Below are 15,707 nucleotides of genomic sequence, written 5' to 3'. Positions count from 1 at the left end.
GGTGAAGGATCACTTTAAAAATTCTAGTATCCGGATCTTTACCAAAATCAATTCATCCTTGTCACACACCCAACCTGCATCCTCAACTTACTGGGATTACTCAAATTAAACTGGGCGTCTCGTCTATCAGCATTAGTTGATGGAAGTTAAAGATACCACGGTGTCCTTCGCGGAGAGGAGGTGAGTCGTTGCTGACACCATGAACAAATTTCAAATTCCTGCTCCAACGTACATGGGGCACTGCATCAGTGGCACATCATCGCAAATCAGCAGCAACGTGCTGCACATAAAATGAATTCTCAATCAAAAGACATTGTGATGGTTGATTATTATTTGAGTTGGAGCGTGAGGCTACTGTCTAAATAATTTGACCAAAACGTCCATAGAAGCCTTCAAACCAATGTTTGCAAATTATTATATCTCAATGAGGCCCTATTTAAACTTGGATTGAAGCTATATATATATATATATATATATATATATATATATATATATATATATATATATATATATATATATATATATATATATATATATATATATACACATATATATATTGTTATGGAAATGGCCCTTAACGGGACAACTAAAAATAGGATTAGCTCAGATACCCCATCAAATGCCTGTTTCGATAGGTTGTTTGGTAAAGTGTATGATAAATGGGTGTCGGGAGGTGTAAAAGACTGTTTTTATGTTCATACGGTGGTGAAACGGGCTCGATCTTCTTCCTCCCCTCTACGGACAATAGGCCCCTCCCAGTCGGCTGAGGGGGTGTGGCCTAGAGAGAGAGGTGTGGAGAGGCAGTGACGCGAAGGGGTGGGGCTTTTTGTCGGCAGTCGCCTGGAGAGGGGGTTGAAGAAACGAGGGCAACAAGTGAGCTCTGAGTTTGGAGAACGGCAGTCGCCGAGAGAAGGAACAAAAGATCGGTGTGTGGAAACGGTCTCTCTTGAGGCGCGACGTGTTTTAAAAAGGAGAAAAACGAGGCCTCAGGTGGAGGCTCGGTTCTGAGCTTGGGAAACTGCAGTCGGCTTTGAGAGGCTGCCTGGACGTGGAGTCGACGATCGACTCGTACGGGGAGGTGATCGACCGATTCGGCCTGCGTCTGGCTGCGGAGCCCCCGTACTTGTTCACACACCAACGGCTCGTCACGTTTGCCGATCCGCTGGCCGGAGCCCGTCAACCTCGATTTGGACCTTGTCTGGAGGGCAGGCCGGGCCGGGATTTGTGTGCTGGACTGTGAGAGAGATCAGCTGAGGCCCATCTTCGAACCTGCGCGAGGTCGGAGCGTGCGGAGACCGCGCACGCGATGCCTTGAGGGAGCAGGAGTGCTGCGCCGCCATTTTCTTGCTGCGCGGCACGTTCGAGCTGGGAGTTCGAACCCGTGGACACCCGCTTGTTTGTTACGAGCGACATTCGTGCTTTTTGGACGCTTTCCTCTCGTCCATGAGCTGTCACCAAGTACTCTGTCTGCATGCATGCTGTCTGTCTTTCTGTTTTGTCTGCATGTGTTGTATAAGGCATATTATAGTAGTGATCCCCTCGAAACCTTTTGACCGTGGTTCCCTAGTTAAGAATGGGTTGATTGTTCATAAAACCATTGTGTTTATTGCTTGTGTTGTAATCCCTGATGTTCCCCAATAAATCTGGTTAATTCTTATGAAGTTGCCGCTATGGATTAATGCATGTCGCGTCGAGGAACGATCCGTTCGATTGGCATATAAAACCAAAAGTGGTTACAGACTGGTCGACTCCGCTCGGTCTCTGACAAAGCCAGTCTGTAACCAGGGGTTCTATCTCCCCAACTGGTAAGGTTCAGGATTACGTTGGTATCGTGATTGAAGACTCGTGACCCGAAGCCTGTGCCGAGCCGGCCGGCGTTATAGATTCCCGGAGACTGTGGTGAGGGTGGCACCAGGGACCGGGTTAGAATCCCGACATCCCGGATCCGCAACAATGTATATATGTATGTGTATGTATATATATATATATATATATATATATATATATATATATATATATATATATATATATATATATATATATATATATATATATATATATATATATATATATATATGATTGCTAACTTCGTCCAAATCCGTCTAACTTTTTGAGATACCCTGCTCACGGACAGACATACAAAGGTGAAAACGTATTCTCCGTCCATCTTCAGTGGCGGAGATAATAACGCTTGATCACATAACGAAGCAAAATAAATGGAGCTTGTCCAGCAAATTTAATGCATTGCAATCATTCATTGCTAGAATCTGCAAAACCCATGCTGTCACTTCCTTCTGCTGTGCTGGACATCACGGAAATATGACTTTTGATTAAGCTTGAGATTGTATTTTGGCATCGCACTATGATATTTGTCGCCACCTTCAATTTTATCAACGTTGTTGGTAATGATCGTCGTCACTGCCACGATCCTTGAGTTTCTCTGGTAAAATCAGAGCTGTCATGACTTGGTTTGTATCACTCCTTTTTTTTTTTTTAGAAATGCCAGCCCTGATGGCATTGCGGAAGAGGGCACAAGGAGAGAAGCCCCTAGCTGGTGCTAAGATTGTGGGATGCACACACATCACTGCCCAGACTGCCGTAAGTGCAACACACACCCGTTTGCAAGTGCCATGCATGTTATTGCCAAGAGTACACGCAACAATATGGTGCAGCAGAAGAGTAGATGCGTTTATTGACTGTCGTTCCAGGTGCTGATGGAGACGTTGTCTGCTCTCGGGGCGCAATGTCGCTGGGCCGCTTGTAACATATACTCGACTCAAAACGAAGTTGCCGCAGCTGTTGCTGAGGCCGGTACGTCCACTTACTCTCTTTGCCTGCCCTTTCGTACTTGCTGAATCTGATGATAACAAGGACGACCTTGGTACTTTTCATGATGATCAGTTTTGATTCCGAGTCTTGGAGGAATAATGTAAAATGTGTCGTTTTGTAAGTGCGAGAACATGTTGCGGTTACCTTTCTGCCGGGAGCTACATCATGTCTTCGAGTGTGCTATTATCACAGAATTGGTGTTCGTGAGACCAAGTTGAGGAATGTCGTACATTTTTATTGCACTTTGTGCATCATCCGAGTCCTTGTGCAACTCTCGTGATGCAAGTAATCTCAATAAGCGGACTTGTTGTCTTTTCATTTTCAATAATTAAAAAAAAAGAAACTGAATTCCTCTATATATCGTTATTTTGTTGGTGAAGCCTTTGTATTTGATATTTGATGACCTTTATCCGTAAACGAGCGTTGGTAGTTCAGACGAGCTTATTTTGTTCATCGTGCTTTGAGCATTATTTAATTCCATTCTGGTTTCATTTGCATGTCGTCGTATTCTACTTGTACTTTCATCTGTTTCTATTGCCATTCTGATTTTCCGTTTAATTCAGCAGGAGGATGAGTGCATGTTCATTAATATGTGAAGAAAAATTTACATTGTATTGTTGGTGAGGCTTTTTGGGCCAAGAGTAATGTGATAATGGGATTGTTTGCACTTTGTTGCCTCTTCATTTTGAAATATTCTGAATGTGATGATTGAACAATTTAAACACACACACACACACACACACACACACCAATTGGTAAGGGTGTGTTTTGTGCAGGATTTTCGGTGTTTGCTTGGAAAGGTGAGTCCGAAGATGACTTCTGGTGGTGTATCGAGCAGTGTGTTCACCATGATGGCTGGCTTCCAAACATGGTATGCTGGGTATTTCACTTTTGGGGAACAGATGAAGCTTTCGAGCCCTTGTAAGATAATCCATTGCACCATCTTTGCCACGGACATGGTGATGTTTGTGCATCCTCCTCTGTTGATCCAAAGATACTGGATGACGGTGGAGATCTGACCCATTGGATGTACCGCAGACACCCTGAACTCTTCAAGCTTATCAAAGGAATCGTAGAGGAGAGTGTCACCGGTGTTCATCGGTAGGATGGGAATCGATGGGAAAGGGATCATTTTTGAGTCGAACTCCCCTCGGAGTCCATTTTTACCTTCTTTCGAGCAGCACTTGTCACACTTTTTGTGACTTTTATCTTCTATTTCTCATCATCTGACTGGTGTTTGTTTGCTTGTTATATCCTCATTCCATGAAAATGCATCTCTAGTTGTGTGAACCATTGACATGTGACTGTACCTCTGGATGCAGTTTCTTTGTCATTTATTCACATGCAAACTTGTTTTTATTTTGGGAGTGGGGGTGGTTGGAATTGCAAGTGCGTCGATCGTCGTATGAAAGCGACAGTCAACAGGTGGGACATTTGAAAATATGCAGAAAGAGCCGGAATCCTCCCAGCTCGTGATGTGCGAATGTACCATTTTCTTTCACGACACGTGGACTGCCGCTCTCATAGCAAGGAAAGGTTTCTGCAACTCCTGTCTCAAAATATTTAGATGATTGTGCAACTGCTGCCTCCACCACTCATCAACTTGCTCCTCCATTCTTATCCCCAGGCTGTACCAGCTCTCCAAGGCGGGAAAGTTGTGCGTGCCGGCAATGAATGTGAATGACTCTGTGACCAAGCAGAAGTTTGACAACCTGTACAGCTGCAGGGAATCAATCCTGGATGGGTGGGCCCGTAAAGTTTAATTTTACAAAGGGAGCCGGTTGTGACCTCGTTGGAGGCATTGTGGACTGTGTGTTTTGCTCTCTAATTCATCAACTTATTTTACATTTGGAAAAATTGCTCTTTATATTTTGTTTTTTTAGTTTGGAAGGAAATGGCTTTCGATGGATTGAAAGTCGATAGTTTTATTTTTATTTTTGGTCAACCCCCCTCTTCTCTTTCCCTTGGCCCTACAGCCTCAAACGGACAACGGACATAATGTTTGGTGGGAAGCAGGTGGTGGTTTGTGGTTATGGGGAGGTGAGTCAAAGTGCCAAGTATTGGTTCGATGATTGCATGTTTTTCAGCAAGTTTCTTGTGACGTATCGGGCCAATGAAGAGAGTGGCACTGTTGTTACTGCAATGCGTCGTCAGTGATTTTTCAATGATTATTATTTTTTTCCCCACTGAGTGGAATTGCCCATGATGGCTTTCAGGAAATTGTTGAAGTTGCAAAGAAGAGGAAAGGATTCCATTTATAATTTTCTCACTCCTTTCCGCGTCTCGCCTTCATCTTGCCGAAATGATCTTGTTCCCTCTCTAGGTGGGTAAGGGTAGCTGTGCCGCCCTCAAAGGTCTTGGAGCAATTGTGTACGTCACTGAAATCGATCCCATTTGTGCCCTGCAGGCATGGTGAGCAAGCTTTCTTGATTCGATTATTTGATGTTCAAACACAGGGCTCTTTTTGCCACATCATTACATGATGGAGATGAGTGGCAATTGTTGATGATAAAGCAAACATAAAAAGAAATGACCGAGCTGAATGTTGACGATCGCTGCTTGCCGCATCGTTGTTCCCCGGGCAGTATGGAAGGCTTTCGGGTGGTGAAACTTGGGGAAGTGATCCGCCATGTGGACATCATCGTTACCTGCACAGGTGTGCTGTGGGAGTCTTGGCTCTTCATGATTTTTGTGTTTGTTTATTTATTTACTTCCCCACTTATTTGCTCTGTTGATAAACTTTATCGATCATAATTATAATGACAGCACATCAAATTGTATTTGTCTCGGTTAATAGTCTGTTCGTTTATTTAATCGATCTCTATAGTTATTTATTTACTTCTTCATCGCTTACTGTAGCTCATGCATGTTGTAGCACAATTTAAAAGCCTGTTTGTTTGATCATTGGAGAACTAATGTGATTTCATGTCTGGTTTTCTTTTCCCAAAGTTGGTTGTTTATCCGATGAAGGTGATTGCTTGTGTGGTTGTGGTGGTTTTTTTTGTGGGAGAGGAGTAAATTCACAACCTTGTGTGACCACTTGTGGATTCGTTCATCTTGCATCTGATGGTCAGGGAACAAAAATGTGGTGACGAGAGAGCACCTGGACCGTGTTAAAAACAGCGCCATCGTTTGCAACATGGGCCACTCCAACACCGAGATAGACGTGGTACGTGCCCGGAACGAAAGACCCACCCCCTGGTGATTGTGTGTATCCGTTTTGCCATAAGGCCTACGTTTGCCGCCATTCCTTCTCGGTGTGCATTTTTCTGAATTTTGCACATGTCGTATGGTATCATCGGGTGTGTTGTTTAATACATACTTTCCCTCCTTCATTGATGCTACAATGTTCATGGTAACACTATGAATCCTGTGCATTTGTTTTGGAATTATACCACAAAGGGTGTGTAAAAATGCATGAGGATTGATGCCAGACCTGGGGTCAATTGCAGTTATTTTGGTGTTTTCACTTGCAATAACCATCCAGACGTAATCGTGTGAATTTCATTGTAAGTTGCCCTGGGTCTGCAAAGGTAAGCTCATGCCTGAAGCCAGGAATTTAGAGATCACTACACCTTGCAACTGTACAAATGGTTTCGAATATAATTTTCAAACTGTGTTTCTCCAGGCAACTTGCCAGCTGTACGCTACTTCGCTATTCAAAACATGGGCTGCTTATTGCCTTGGATATCTATCTTGCTTTGTTACGAGCTACCATCCCACCCATGTTCTCCTCTAGGCAAGCCTTCGCACCCCTGATCTCACCTGGGAGCGTGTGAGATCGCAGGTCGATCACGTGATTTGGCCGGACGGCAAGCGTATCATCCTATTGGCTGAGGCGAGTCGATGCCACAACGCCATTGGCTGCTTCTCCACCAGCCCCCTCCTCTTTCTGCCTGACTAGGTCTCGCCTTTCCATCCTGACTCCAAAGAAAGAAAGAAAAAAATACTGTGATGATTTGTCCATGGCTCTTATTCAAACTGGATAACCAGGGATTTGAATTTTGATAATGTGATGCATCTTTTAAGTTTATCGTATGTAATATTTGCACTGCGCTTCACATCCAGTGTGATGCACTATTAATTGCTATATTCCTTTGCTGTAGGTCAGTAGCAATGACGTCAATTTGGGTTTTCAATCGTGGAAAAGGAAATCTAAAGTGGCCTGAGCAGAGAGATTGCTGTTCCTTTCGGAAGTCGAACTTCCCTTCACATACTTGTGTAGTGACACCACTGCTGAAATGGAGCTACTGCAGAGTTATTGCTTCCTTCAATTTTTTATTTTTCTTTTGCACACCCTTTCCCACCATAAGGCAAAAAACTGTTCATCAAAACTATTTGAGTTTGTATTTATTTATTTTTATTTTGTTCACAGTTCCAACCACGCTACTTGATTTATCTTTGAGTGGTGACCCATTTGTTTATTCTCCAGTGAATGCAAATCTTTTAAAGTGTAATTGTATAAAGGAAAATTCCAGCTTCATCATAAGCCGTCTTCCTTGAAATGCTTGCATGTGCTTTGAGGCTTTGATGGGGAAAACGAGAGTAACCTGCAGGAGATGTACCTGTGATCGGCCTGGACACTGTGTTTGAGCATCATTCAGAGAATTACTCGAAATGTGTTTTATTGGGAATGGCTTATCGGAGCTGCATGCTATTCGTCGAGCGGAAATGGTTTAAAGGAAGAAAGTATGCAAGGTCTCGGATCAAATAACTCGCTTGGTCGAGGGTCCCGTGACGTTTGAGTGCTTGTTATGTTGTGCTTGTGTACCGTGCATTCATTAAGTTCAATGAACGAGATGCTCTCTGTTGTCCACGAAGTGCCAGTGTTTGTAAGTTTTCAATATGCGAGTATATGCAGGGTGAGGCAAAAGTCATAATACAATTGTATAGCGATTTTTGCCTCATCGCCTTTTAACTATACACAACATACGTATACAGTTAAATAGACGAGCGGGTACTCCCGCATTCTTGCCCCTCCTTTGGTGGGCAATGTGTCGCGGCACATTCTTGGAGATTTACTGGATATTTTTTGTCATTTTTGAAGGACATTTTATTGATCACAACATAGAATTTTGAGAAAGCTCGATCATATTACGATGAAGATAAAGGAAGATGATTTGTGATGCTGGTTACCACCAAAGGTGACTATGTCCACGATATATAATAGTGCCTTCAGAAAGTACTTGCACCCCTTGACTTTTTCACATTTTCTTGTGTTGCAGCCGAAGTTTAAAATGGATTAATTTTTTAAAAAAAATTATTACCGATCCACACAAAATACCCCATCACGACAAAGTGAAAACATGTTTTAGAATTTTTTACAAATCTATTGAAAATAGAATACAGAAATATCTAATTTACATTCCCCCTGAGTCAATACTTTGTAGAAGCACTTTTGACAGCGATTCCAGCTTTAAGTCTTCTTGGGTGTGTCTGCATTGGCTTTGCACATCTGGATTTCAGGATTTTCTCCCATTCTTGCTTGTAGATTTGCTCAAGCTCTGTCAAGTTGGATGGGGAGCGTCTGTGAACAGTAATCTTCAAGTCTTTCCAAAGATTCTCAATGGGATTCAAGTCTGGGCTTTGGGCTTTGGCTGGGCCATTCAGGGACTTTCACATTCTTGTTCTGAAGCCATCCCAGTGTTGCTTTGGCTGTATTATTTGGGTCATTGTCCTGTTGGAACATAAATCTCTGCCGAAGTCTGTTTTTTCACTCTGAAGCAGGTTCTCCTCAAGGATTTGTCTGTATTGGCTCCATTCATTGTTCCCTCTATCCTGAAAAGCATCCCCATAGCATGATGCTGCCACCACTATGCTTCATGGTAAGGAGGGTCGAAGATGGGTGATCAGCTGTGCTTGGTTTTCCGCCAGATGTAGTACGTTGCATTTATGCCAGAGAGTTCAATTTTTTGCCTCATGTTCTCATCATCTTTCACGTGCCTTTTTGCAAATTCCAGGTGTGGAATTTGCGTTTGGCCACTCTCCCTTAAAGCTTAGATTTGCGATGCGCTGCAGATACTGTTGTCCTTCCAGCAAGTTCTCTCATCTAAGCCAAGGAACTCTAGTTCTGTCATAGTGGTCATTGGGTTCTTGGTCACCTCTCTGGTGATGGTCCTCCTTGCCCAGTTGCTCAGTTTGGTCAGACAGCCAGCTGTAGGAAGAGTCTTGTTCCATTTTCTTTCCATTTCCTAATGATGGAGCTCACTGTGCTCTTGGGAACTTTCAACACTCAAATTGTTTTATAGCCTTCCCAAGTTCTATGCCTTCTCACAATTCTTTCTCAGAGTTCTACGGACACTTCCTTTGATTACGTGGTCGAGATTCTGCTCAGACACGCATTTTCAACTGTGGGATCGTGTGTGTGTGTGTGTGTGTGTGTGTGTGTGTGTGTGTGTGTGTGTGTGTGTGTGTGTGTGTGTGTGTGTGTGTGTATATATACACACATGAGGTCCATCTAAAAAGTAACGGGACTGACTTCACAAATTTTATTCCAAAAAATATATTAAAATCACAGCTTGGCCCCTTCAAAATAGTTTCCCTCCAGTCTCACACACTTGTCCATCTTCTTCCACACTTCGATGCACCCCTGGGAGGCTTCTTTTGGAATCCTCCAGAGCTCCGTCGTCATGGCCCTTTTGATGGCTTCCACATCAGAAAATCGGGTCCCCTTGATCACCACCTTGAGCTTGGGGAATAGGAAAAAAATCACAAGGGACCTAGTTTGGCGAATTACGGGGGTTGCTCCACAGTTTGCATGTTCCTCTCTGCCATAAACTGTCAGATGCTCAGGGCACTGTGAGCAGGGGTGTTTTCATGGTGGAGCACCCAGGCGTTGTTCTCCCACAGATCCTTCCTCTTGTCCCGCCCGGACTGATCTCATGAAGCGCCGGAGGATCTCCTTGTACACGTATTGATTCACTGTTTGACCCTGTGAAAGAAACTCGAAGTGGATGATGCCCTTGATGTCAAACAACGCGATGAGCATCACCTTCACCTTCGACTTTGACATCCTTGCTTTCTTTGGCCTTGGTGATGCCAGACTTTTCCACTGACAACTTTGCCGTTTGGTCTCGGGATCATATTCGAATATCCACGATTCATCGCCAGTCATGACTCTCCCGAGCAGGTCTGGATCGTCCTCGAGGCGCTCGATAATGTCTTGAGAGACAGTGACTCTGCTTTTTCTGGTCCTCGGACAACTGCTTTGGGACCATGTTTAGTGTTTACGCACACCTTGCGCATTTCGAGATTTTCAGTGATGATGCTCCAGACAGTGTCCTTGTTGATGGAAAGTTCCGCAGCAATCATCTGCACTGTGAGTCAACGATCTGTGCGCACCATCTGCTTCAAACACTCGATGTTGTCCACTGTTCTGCTCATTGAAGGTCTTCCAGACCGTGGATCGTCTTCAACCTCCTCTCGTCCCTCTTCGAACCTCTTGTACCATTCAAATGCACATGTACATGACATCGTTTCTTCCCCATAGACTTGCTGCTGCATTGCGAAGGATCTGGAAGGTGTTTTGCCAAGCTTGGCACGAAACTTCAGAGTGGCTCTCTTCACGACTCGTAGCCTGACGACTCAGACTAGACAACATGTAAAGCACGTCCTGTAAAAAAATCACGCAATGAGCACAGTCAACCATCACCAATCGTATATATTGCTGGAATGTTGCGAAAGACTGACACAACCCGTTCATTCAAGTTGTGTAAGTGGAGCACACAGCAGGCGCAGTCCCATTACTTTTGAGACGGATCTCTTATATGTGTGTATGTGTATGTGTATGTGTATGTGTGTATATATATATATATATATATATATATATATATATATATATATATATATATATATATATATATATATATATATATATATATATATATATCTCTAAATCATGTCCATTCAATTGAATTTGCCACAGGTGGACTCCATTCAAGTTGTGGAGACATGTCAAGAGTGATTAAAGGAAATTGGATGCACCGGATCTCAATTTTGAGTGTCATTGCAAAGGGGTTAAATACTTATTGATGCAAGACATTGCAGGTTTTCATTTGTAAATGATTTGGAAAAATTTCCAAAAACAAAATTCCACTTTGACATTGTGGGGTATTTTATGGAAATCAGTGACAAAAAAAATTGACATTCTCATGTGTGTACTATTTGTGAATGTCTTTGCAGCTGTGGAGGAACTCTGGGAAGGGTTTAAATGGCAGCATTTACTTTGTGAGGCCTCTTTCATCATTGCTTTATGCAAATTCTTCAGCTGGAAGAGTATGTGAGGAGTCAATTTGTTGATATAATCCTAGCCACCTCAGGTAATTGATTAGGTGAGAGCGAATTTGTTATTCCCTCCAGTCACAGGTGAGATGAGATTGTGGCTTTATGTATGTGTATCTGTATGTAAGTCGATGTATGTGTTTATATGTAATATATATTACATATTGTGTGTGTGTGGTCTCCACCATAAAACCTATCAGCCTGAAACTTTGCATGCATACTACGGGAACTTCAAGGAAGTGCGTGACTGAAAATTGGGTGTTTGGCTTAATTAAAACACCTCTTTTGAAGATAATTAACGTGCTTATTCAATTATATCCTTTATCAGACGCATCCTTGGCCACTTCGCTCTTTTGGGTCTTAAGGCGTTTTCTGGGTAACATCACCGGGGTCTGAAGCTGCCATGTTTTTTGGCCTGCTCAACCAGGCCTTGATTTGGAACAGGCTGCAACAATTTCTTTACAATAGTTTTTTTTTTCACTTTCCTCATTTATATTATTGAATGCCTGCTCGTCATAGCTATGAATCGCTGAATACATTGCTTTTGTAAGCAGTATACTTTTCAAATCAGGAGCTTGGAGCGATTTCGTGCATTATATGATATAATTTTCCACGATCTACTAACATGGACTAATTAAAATATATCATTGAAATATTACTTCGGTTTTGAGGATAGGTTATTGTGTGGATTAAATGTGTCGAAATCTGATAATTAAAAGAAATATCTATTTACTTTAAGCAAACAAGGCTATGTTCCCTCCTCCATATATACACAAGAAAATGTGTAATTTCCAAAGCATTAAAATGATCTTTTTCGACTGTTTGGAGAATTATATTGAGTGAACAAAAAATTTAAGAATGTGCCAAAATTAACCAGCTTCATTCAGTTACGTGACTTGATGCATTCAGTGCTTGATCTCACACCCTGTCCTCCAGAGGGACTGCTTATCCATAGCGTCTGACTGATCTTGTGACACCTCCAAAAATATACACAGGTGTTCCAAAGCAAATCTGGTGAAAAACAGAAGTTTAAAAATAGTCAACGTTTGCACGGACCGTGAATGATGTACCATGCGACACGTGTACGGATGAGCAGGCAACTTGGCGGATTATCTGCCAAGTTTATTTCATGGGCAATTAAACATCGTGATGACTCCAGGGTCGTTCTACATAAGCAGCAACTCTTTTGCGGATAAAATCATTATTTTAACGAATTCATTTTATTTATTTAACTGCTGCATGCGCAGTGATGACTGCGCATGCAGTTAAAGGATCCTAGATGGTATACAGACACAAGCTGCCCAGCTGTTTCTTATCAACCATTTAATTGGAGTGCTTGTTTGAGTGCTTAAGGCACTTGCCAAGTGCTCTTCAGTCGATAACAGTACCACTCACTGCGGACGCTTTTACCACGCCACGTCATTCTGAGCGAGTGGTTCGTGCTCTGCCGTCATGAGCGAGTGGTTGTGAAATAACACTTGATATCTGAGCCGTTTGCCATATTTACGTGTTTTCTAAATTACCAAGCCAATTTTTTTTTTCCACCCGTCACATGCAGCTGTTTATCAAGACTAATCTAATCTGTAGCCTAGTGTTGGCTCAGTGGTTAGGGTGGCGGCTTGGGATCCTAGGGTCTTGAGTTCAAGCCCCGTCGGCCGCTGAATTAATACACCAGGGGGTTGACTCAGCCTGTCATCCTTCTGAGGTTGGTGAAATGAGTACCAGTTCCAGTGTGTGTACTGGTAGAAGGGCACTGCATCACCGACTGTCGCGCTTCAAGAAATGATTGCTACCCCAGCAGCTAAAGCTGCCATATGACCACCAAGACGAATCTTTGAACATATCCTTGAAACGTCTATATAAATGCAAAGTTGTTTTTCGGTGAAAGCTACTCAAGGTTTTTGTGTTGTATACAGTATGTACTGTCATCGGTAATCACACCAACTCCCACCCTGCTGATTCCCGCGAGATTGCTGATATCGGCCGTGTCTATGTCTCTCCTTCATAACTCCAAAACCATGGAACCTCGCAGCCTGAAAGTTTGTATGTATACTAAGAAAACTCCAAGGAAGTGCAAGAGTGAAAATTGGGTGTTTGGGTTAATTAAAACACCCCTTTTTAAAGATAATTAACGGCCTTATTTAATGATATCCTTTTATCAGGTGCATCCTCGGTCAACGCTGTCTTTGGGGTCTTAAGACGTCTCCTTGGTAACATCGCTGGGGTCTGAAGCCACCCTGTTTTTTTTTGGCCTACTCAACCTTGCCTTGACTTGGAACAGGCAGCAATGATTTCTTAAAGATAGTTTGTTTTTTTCACTTTCCTCACTTGTATTATCGAATGCCTGTTCATCATAGCTATGGATCGCTGGGTACAGAGTAATGCTTATAAACGCCCAGAGATGTCGGTGTTCGTGGCTTTATTTCATTTCTGCACATGTGATCATCGTGAATATCTCTTGAACTAAGCAGAATTACAAAATTTAAGCTCCAGAATCGAACTTACAAGCACGCCCCACTCCTAGAAAACCATTCATTTGCCCAATTCGGGCATATTTGACATTTCGGACGTCTCCGGGAGGTGTATGTTGAATACGATGGTTTGGTGATAGCTAATTGTGTGCCAAGCGAGCTGTTTATCAACTTTTTCGTTGGAGTGCTTTAGCCACTTGACGAGCGCTCTCCAAGCTGCTTGGTTCATTGAGGTAAAAGTACCCGTGCTTTCAATCTAACATCGATTAGACGTACGTTTCCACCTGTGTTGGACCGTATGGTTGGTGCCTCAGGAGGTGTCTCATCCACTGAAAATGTGTAATTTTATTTTTACACCGTTTTGTTTTACCTTTTTGTGCAATCTCCTTTTAATGTAATGCACCTCTCACTTCGACATCGAAACGATAAGGTCCATCCGACCAGGTGTTTGCTGTGATCTGTTTGTGAAGGCAGAGAGCAGAGATCGACATTTTGTGTTCTGTGCTTTGATATATTTTTCAGTTGAATTTTGCTAATTTCCCACTTGAATTCCTCTTTCAAAGAACTCTGTTTATTGGTAAATCTTTGTGTTTGTGGTGTTTATGTATTTATGCGTGTGTACATTTGCACGTGTGTGTATGTATATAAACTGTATTAGCATAACGGAACTTGGAACGTGTGTGTGTGTGTGTGTGTGTGTGTGTGTGTGTGTGTGTGTGTGTGTGTGTGTGTGTGTGTGTGTGTGTGTGTGTGTGTGTGTGTGTGTGTGTGTATATATTTGGTTGTTATCTCCATATGTGGATTTCAGAAGGTGGAGCGCATCCCTCCCAGGTCTCGAAGTGTCTACTGTCGTGCGTGCGTGTGCGTGCACATATGTGGTTTCAGAATATTGAATGAAGCCCTCCCAGTGTGGGCTCAGAGTATCCACCTTCATTTCACCTCGGGGTCACGATTCATGGTCCAAGCTGTGAAGTTTTCTTTTTCTCAAAGTTTTGTGTCATGGACTCTCTTCAGGGTCGTCACTGAGCCCAGGACAGCTTCCAACTGTAGTTCGTTTGTAACAATATTCCCAGGGATGGTTTTTAATATCTCTGTGAGGTTCTTCATCATTTCTGTCACTCCAACTATCATTGGTACAACTTTGGCATTCTTCAGCTTCCAACTGCAGTTTGTTTTGTAATAATATATTTCCAGGGATAGTTTTTAATATCTCTGTGAGGTTCTTCTTCATCATTACTGTCGTTCCAACTATCACTGGTACAACTTTGGTATTCTTCTGCTTCCAGGATCTTTTCACTTCTTTCTTGAGGTCTTGGTATTTAGTCATTTTCTTAATTTCTTCATTGTTTCGTCCAAAATCACTCGTATTAACACCTGAATTAGCAATGCCTTCTCTCTTTTTTATATATATTTTTTGTTGTTAATACCAGTATGATGTCTGGTTGCAATGCTTTGTTTTTGATGTTCATGCTCGATGGGATCATAAGGTCCTCCGTGAGCGGTACTTCCATGTTCTCAGTGTTTGCTTTTGGTTCATGTTGCCACATTTTCTGGAACTGGAGTATCAAAGTTTGCAGATGTGCCAGCGGATTACTTCACAAACCCTATCGTGTCGTGTGTACAGCTGTTCTGACATGTTGTTTATTTTATTATTACTATGAGTTTTTTTGTGTGTTCCATCTTTAAGCATAACATCTCATTCTCTTTATTAATGCCACCTTGACCTTTCTCTCTCTCTCGCCCACCCCCTCCTCGCACCCCTCCCTACCCGCATTGTGTAGGAATGTTTGGTGAGATGTCACTTTCCCCAACTCCCCTCCCCCCCCACCCCTTTCCTTGCTGTCCCCTCCCCCTTCCCCATTCCAAGCTTTACCTCCTTCCCCCTTTCTGGCTCTCCTTCCCCTCTTTCCCTACACCTGCCTCCTCTCCCTCCCTCTCTCTCTCCTTCTCTCCCCCCTCCCCTCCCCCTGTTGTCGCCATCGGCAAAGTGGTGTGTGTGTGTGTGTGTGTGTGTGTGTGTGTGTGTGTGTGTGTGTGTGTGTGTGTGTGTGTGTGTGTGTTCGTTCGGCTATTATTTCCTTCATAGTTACATCCACACTTGTATATTGAGGAATGGAAATGTATATC

The 15,707-nt window shown here is 42.9% G+C and overlaps 1 protein-coding gene across 5 annotated transcripts in view; it reads left to right on the top strand.

Annotated features, from left to right (window-relative positions):
• The window catches only part of LOC147008687 (S-adenosylhomocysteine hydrolase-like protein 1), a 47,789-nt gene that overhangs the window by 25,006 nt on the left and 7,076 nt on the right, over positions 1-15,707 (top strand). For 2 of the 5 annotated variants that reach the window (XM_085863860.1, XM_085863859.1), the window contains exons 4-13: positions 2,498-2,598; positions 2,709-2,811; positions 3,606-3,700; positions 3,824-3,930; positions 4,457-4,573; positions 4,806-4,869; positions 5,153-5,241; positions 5,415-5,485; positions 5,904-5,998; positions 6,569-6,667. In XM_085863860.1, coding sequence (XP_085719986.1) covers positions 2,498-2,598; positions 2,709-2,811; positions 3,606-3,700; positions 3,824-3,930; positions 4,457-4,573; positions 4,806-4,869; positions 5,153-5,241; positions 5,415-5,485; positions 5,904-5,998; positions 6,569-6,667 — 941 coding nt within the window. Of the gene's footprint in view, positions 1-2,497; positions 2,599-2,708; positions 2,812-3,605; positions 3,701-3,823; positions 3,931-4,456; positions 4,574-4,805; positions 4,870-5,152; positions 5,242-5,414; positions 5,486-5,903; positions 5,999-6,568; positions 6,734-6,935; positions 15,652-15,707 lie in introns of those variants that run through there. The other 3 variants (XR_015053239.1, XM_085863861.1, XR_015053238.1) reach the window with 3 other exon arrangements.

This window comes from Eptatretus burgeri, chromosome 18 (genome assembly GCF_056783735.1).
Source record: "Eptatretus burgeri isolate ZD-2024b chromosome 18, Ebu_testis_v1, whole genome shotgun sequence".
Taxonomy (NCBI): Eukaryota; Metazoa; Chordata; class Myxini; order Myxiniformes; family Myxinidae; genus Eptatretus; species Eptatretus burgeri.
Note: the sequence above shows the minus strand (reverse complement) of the source record. Positions and strands in the feature narration are given on the sequence as shown.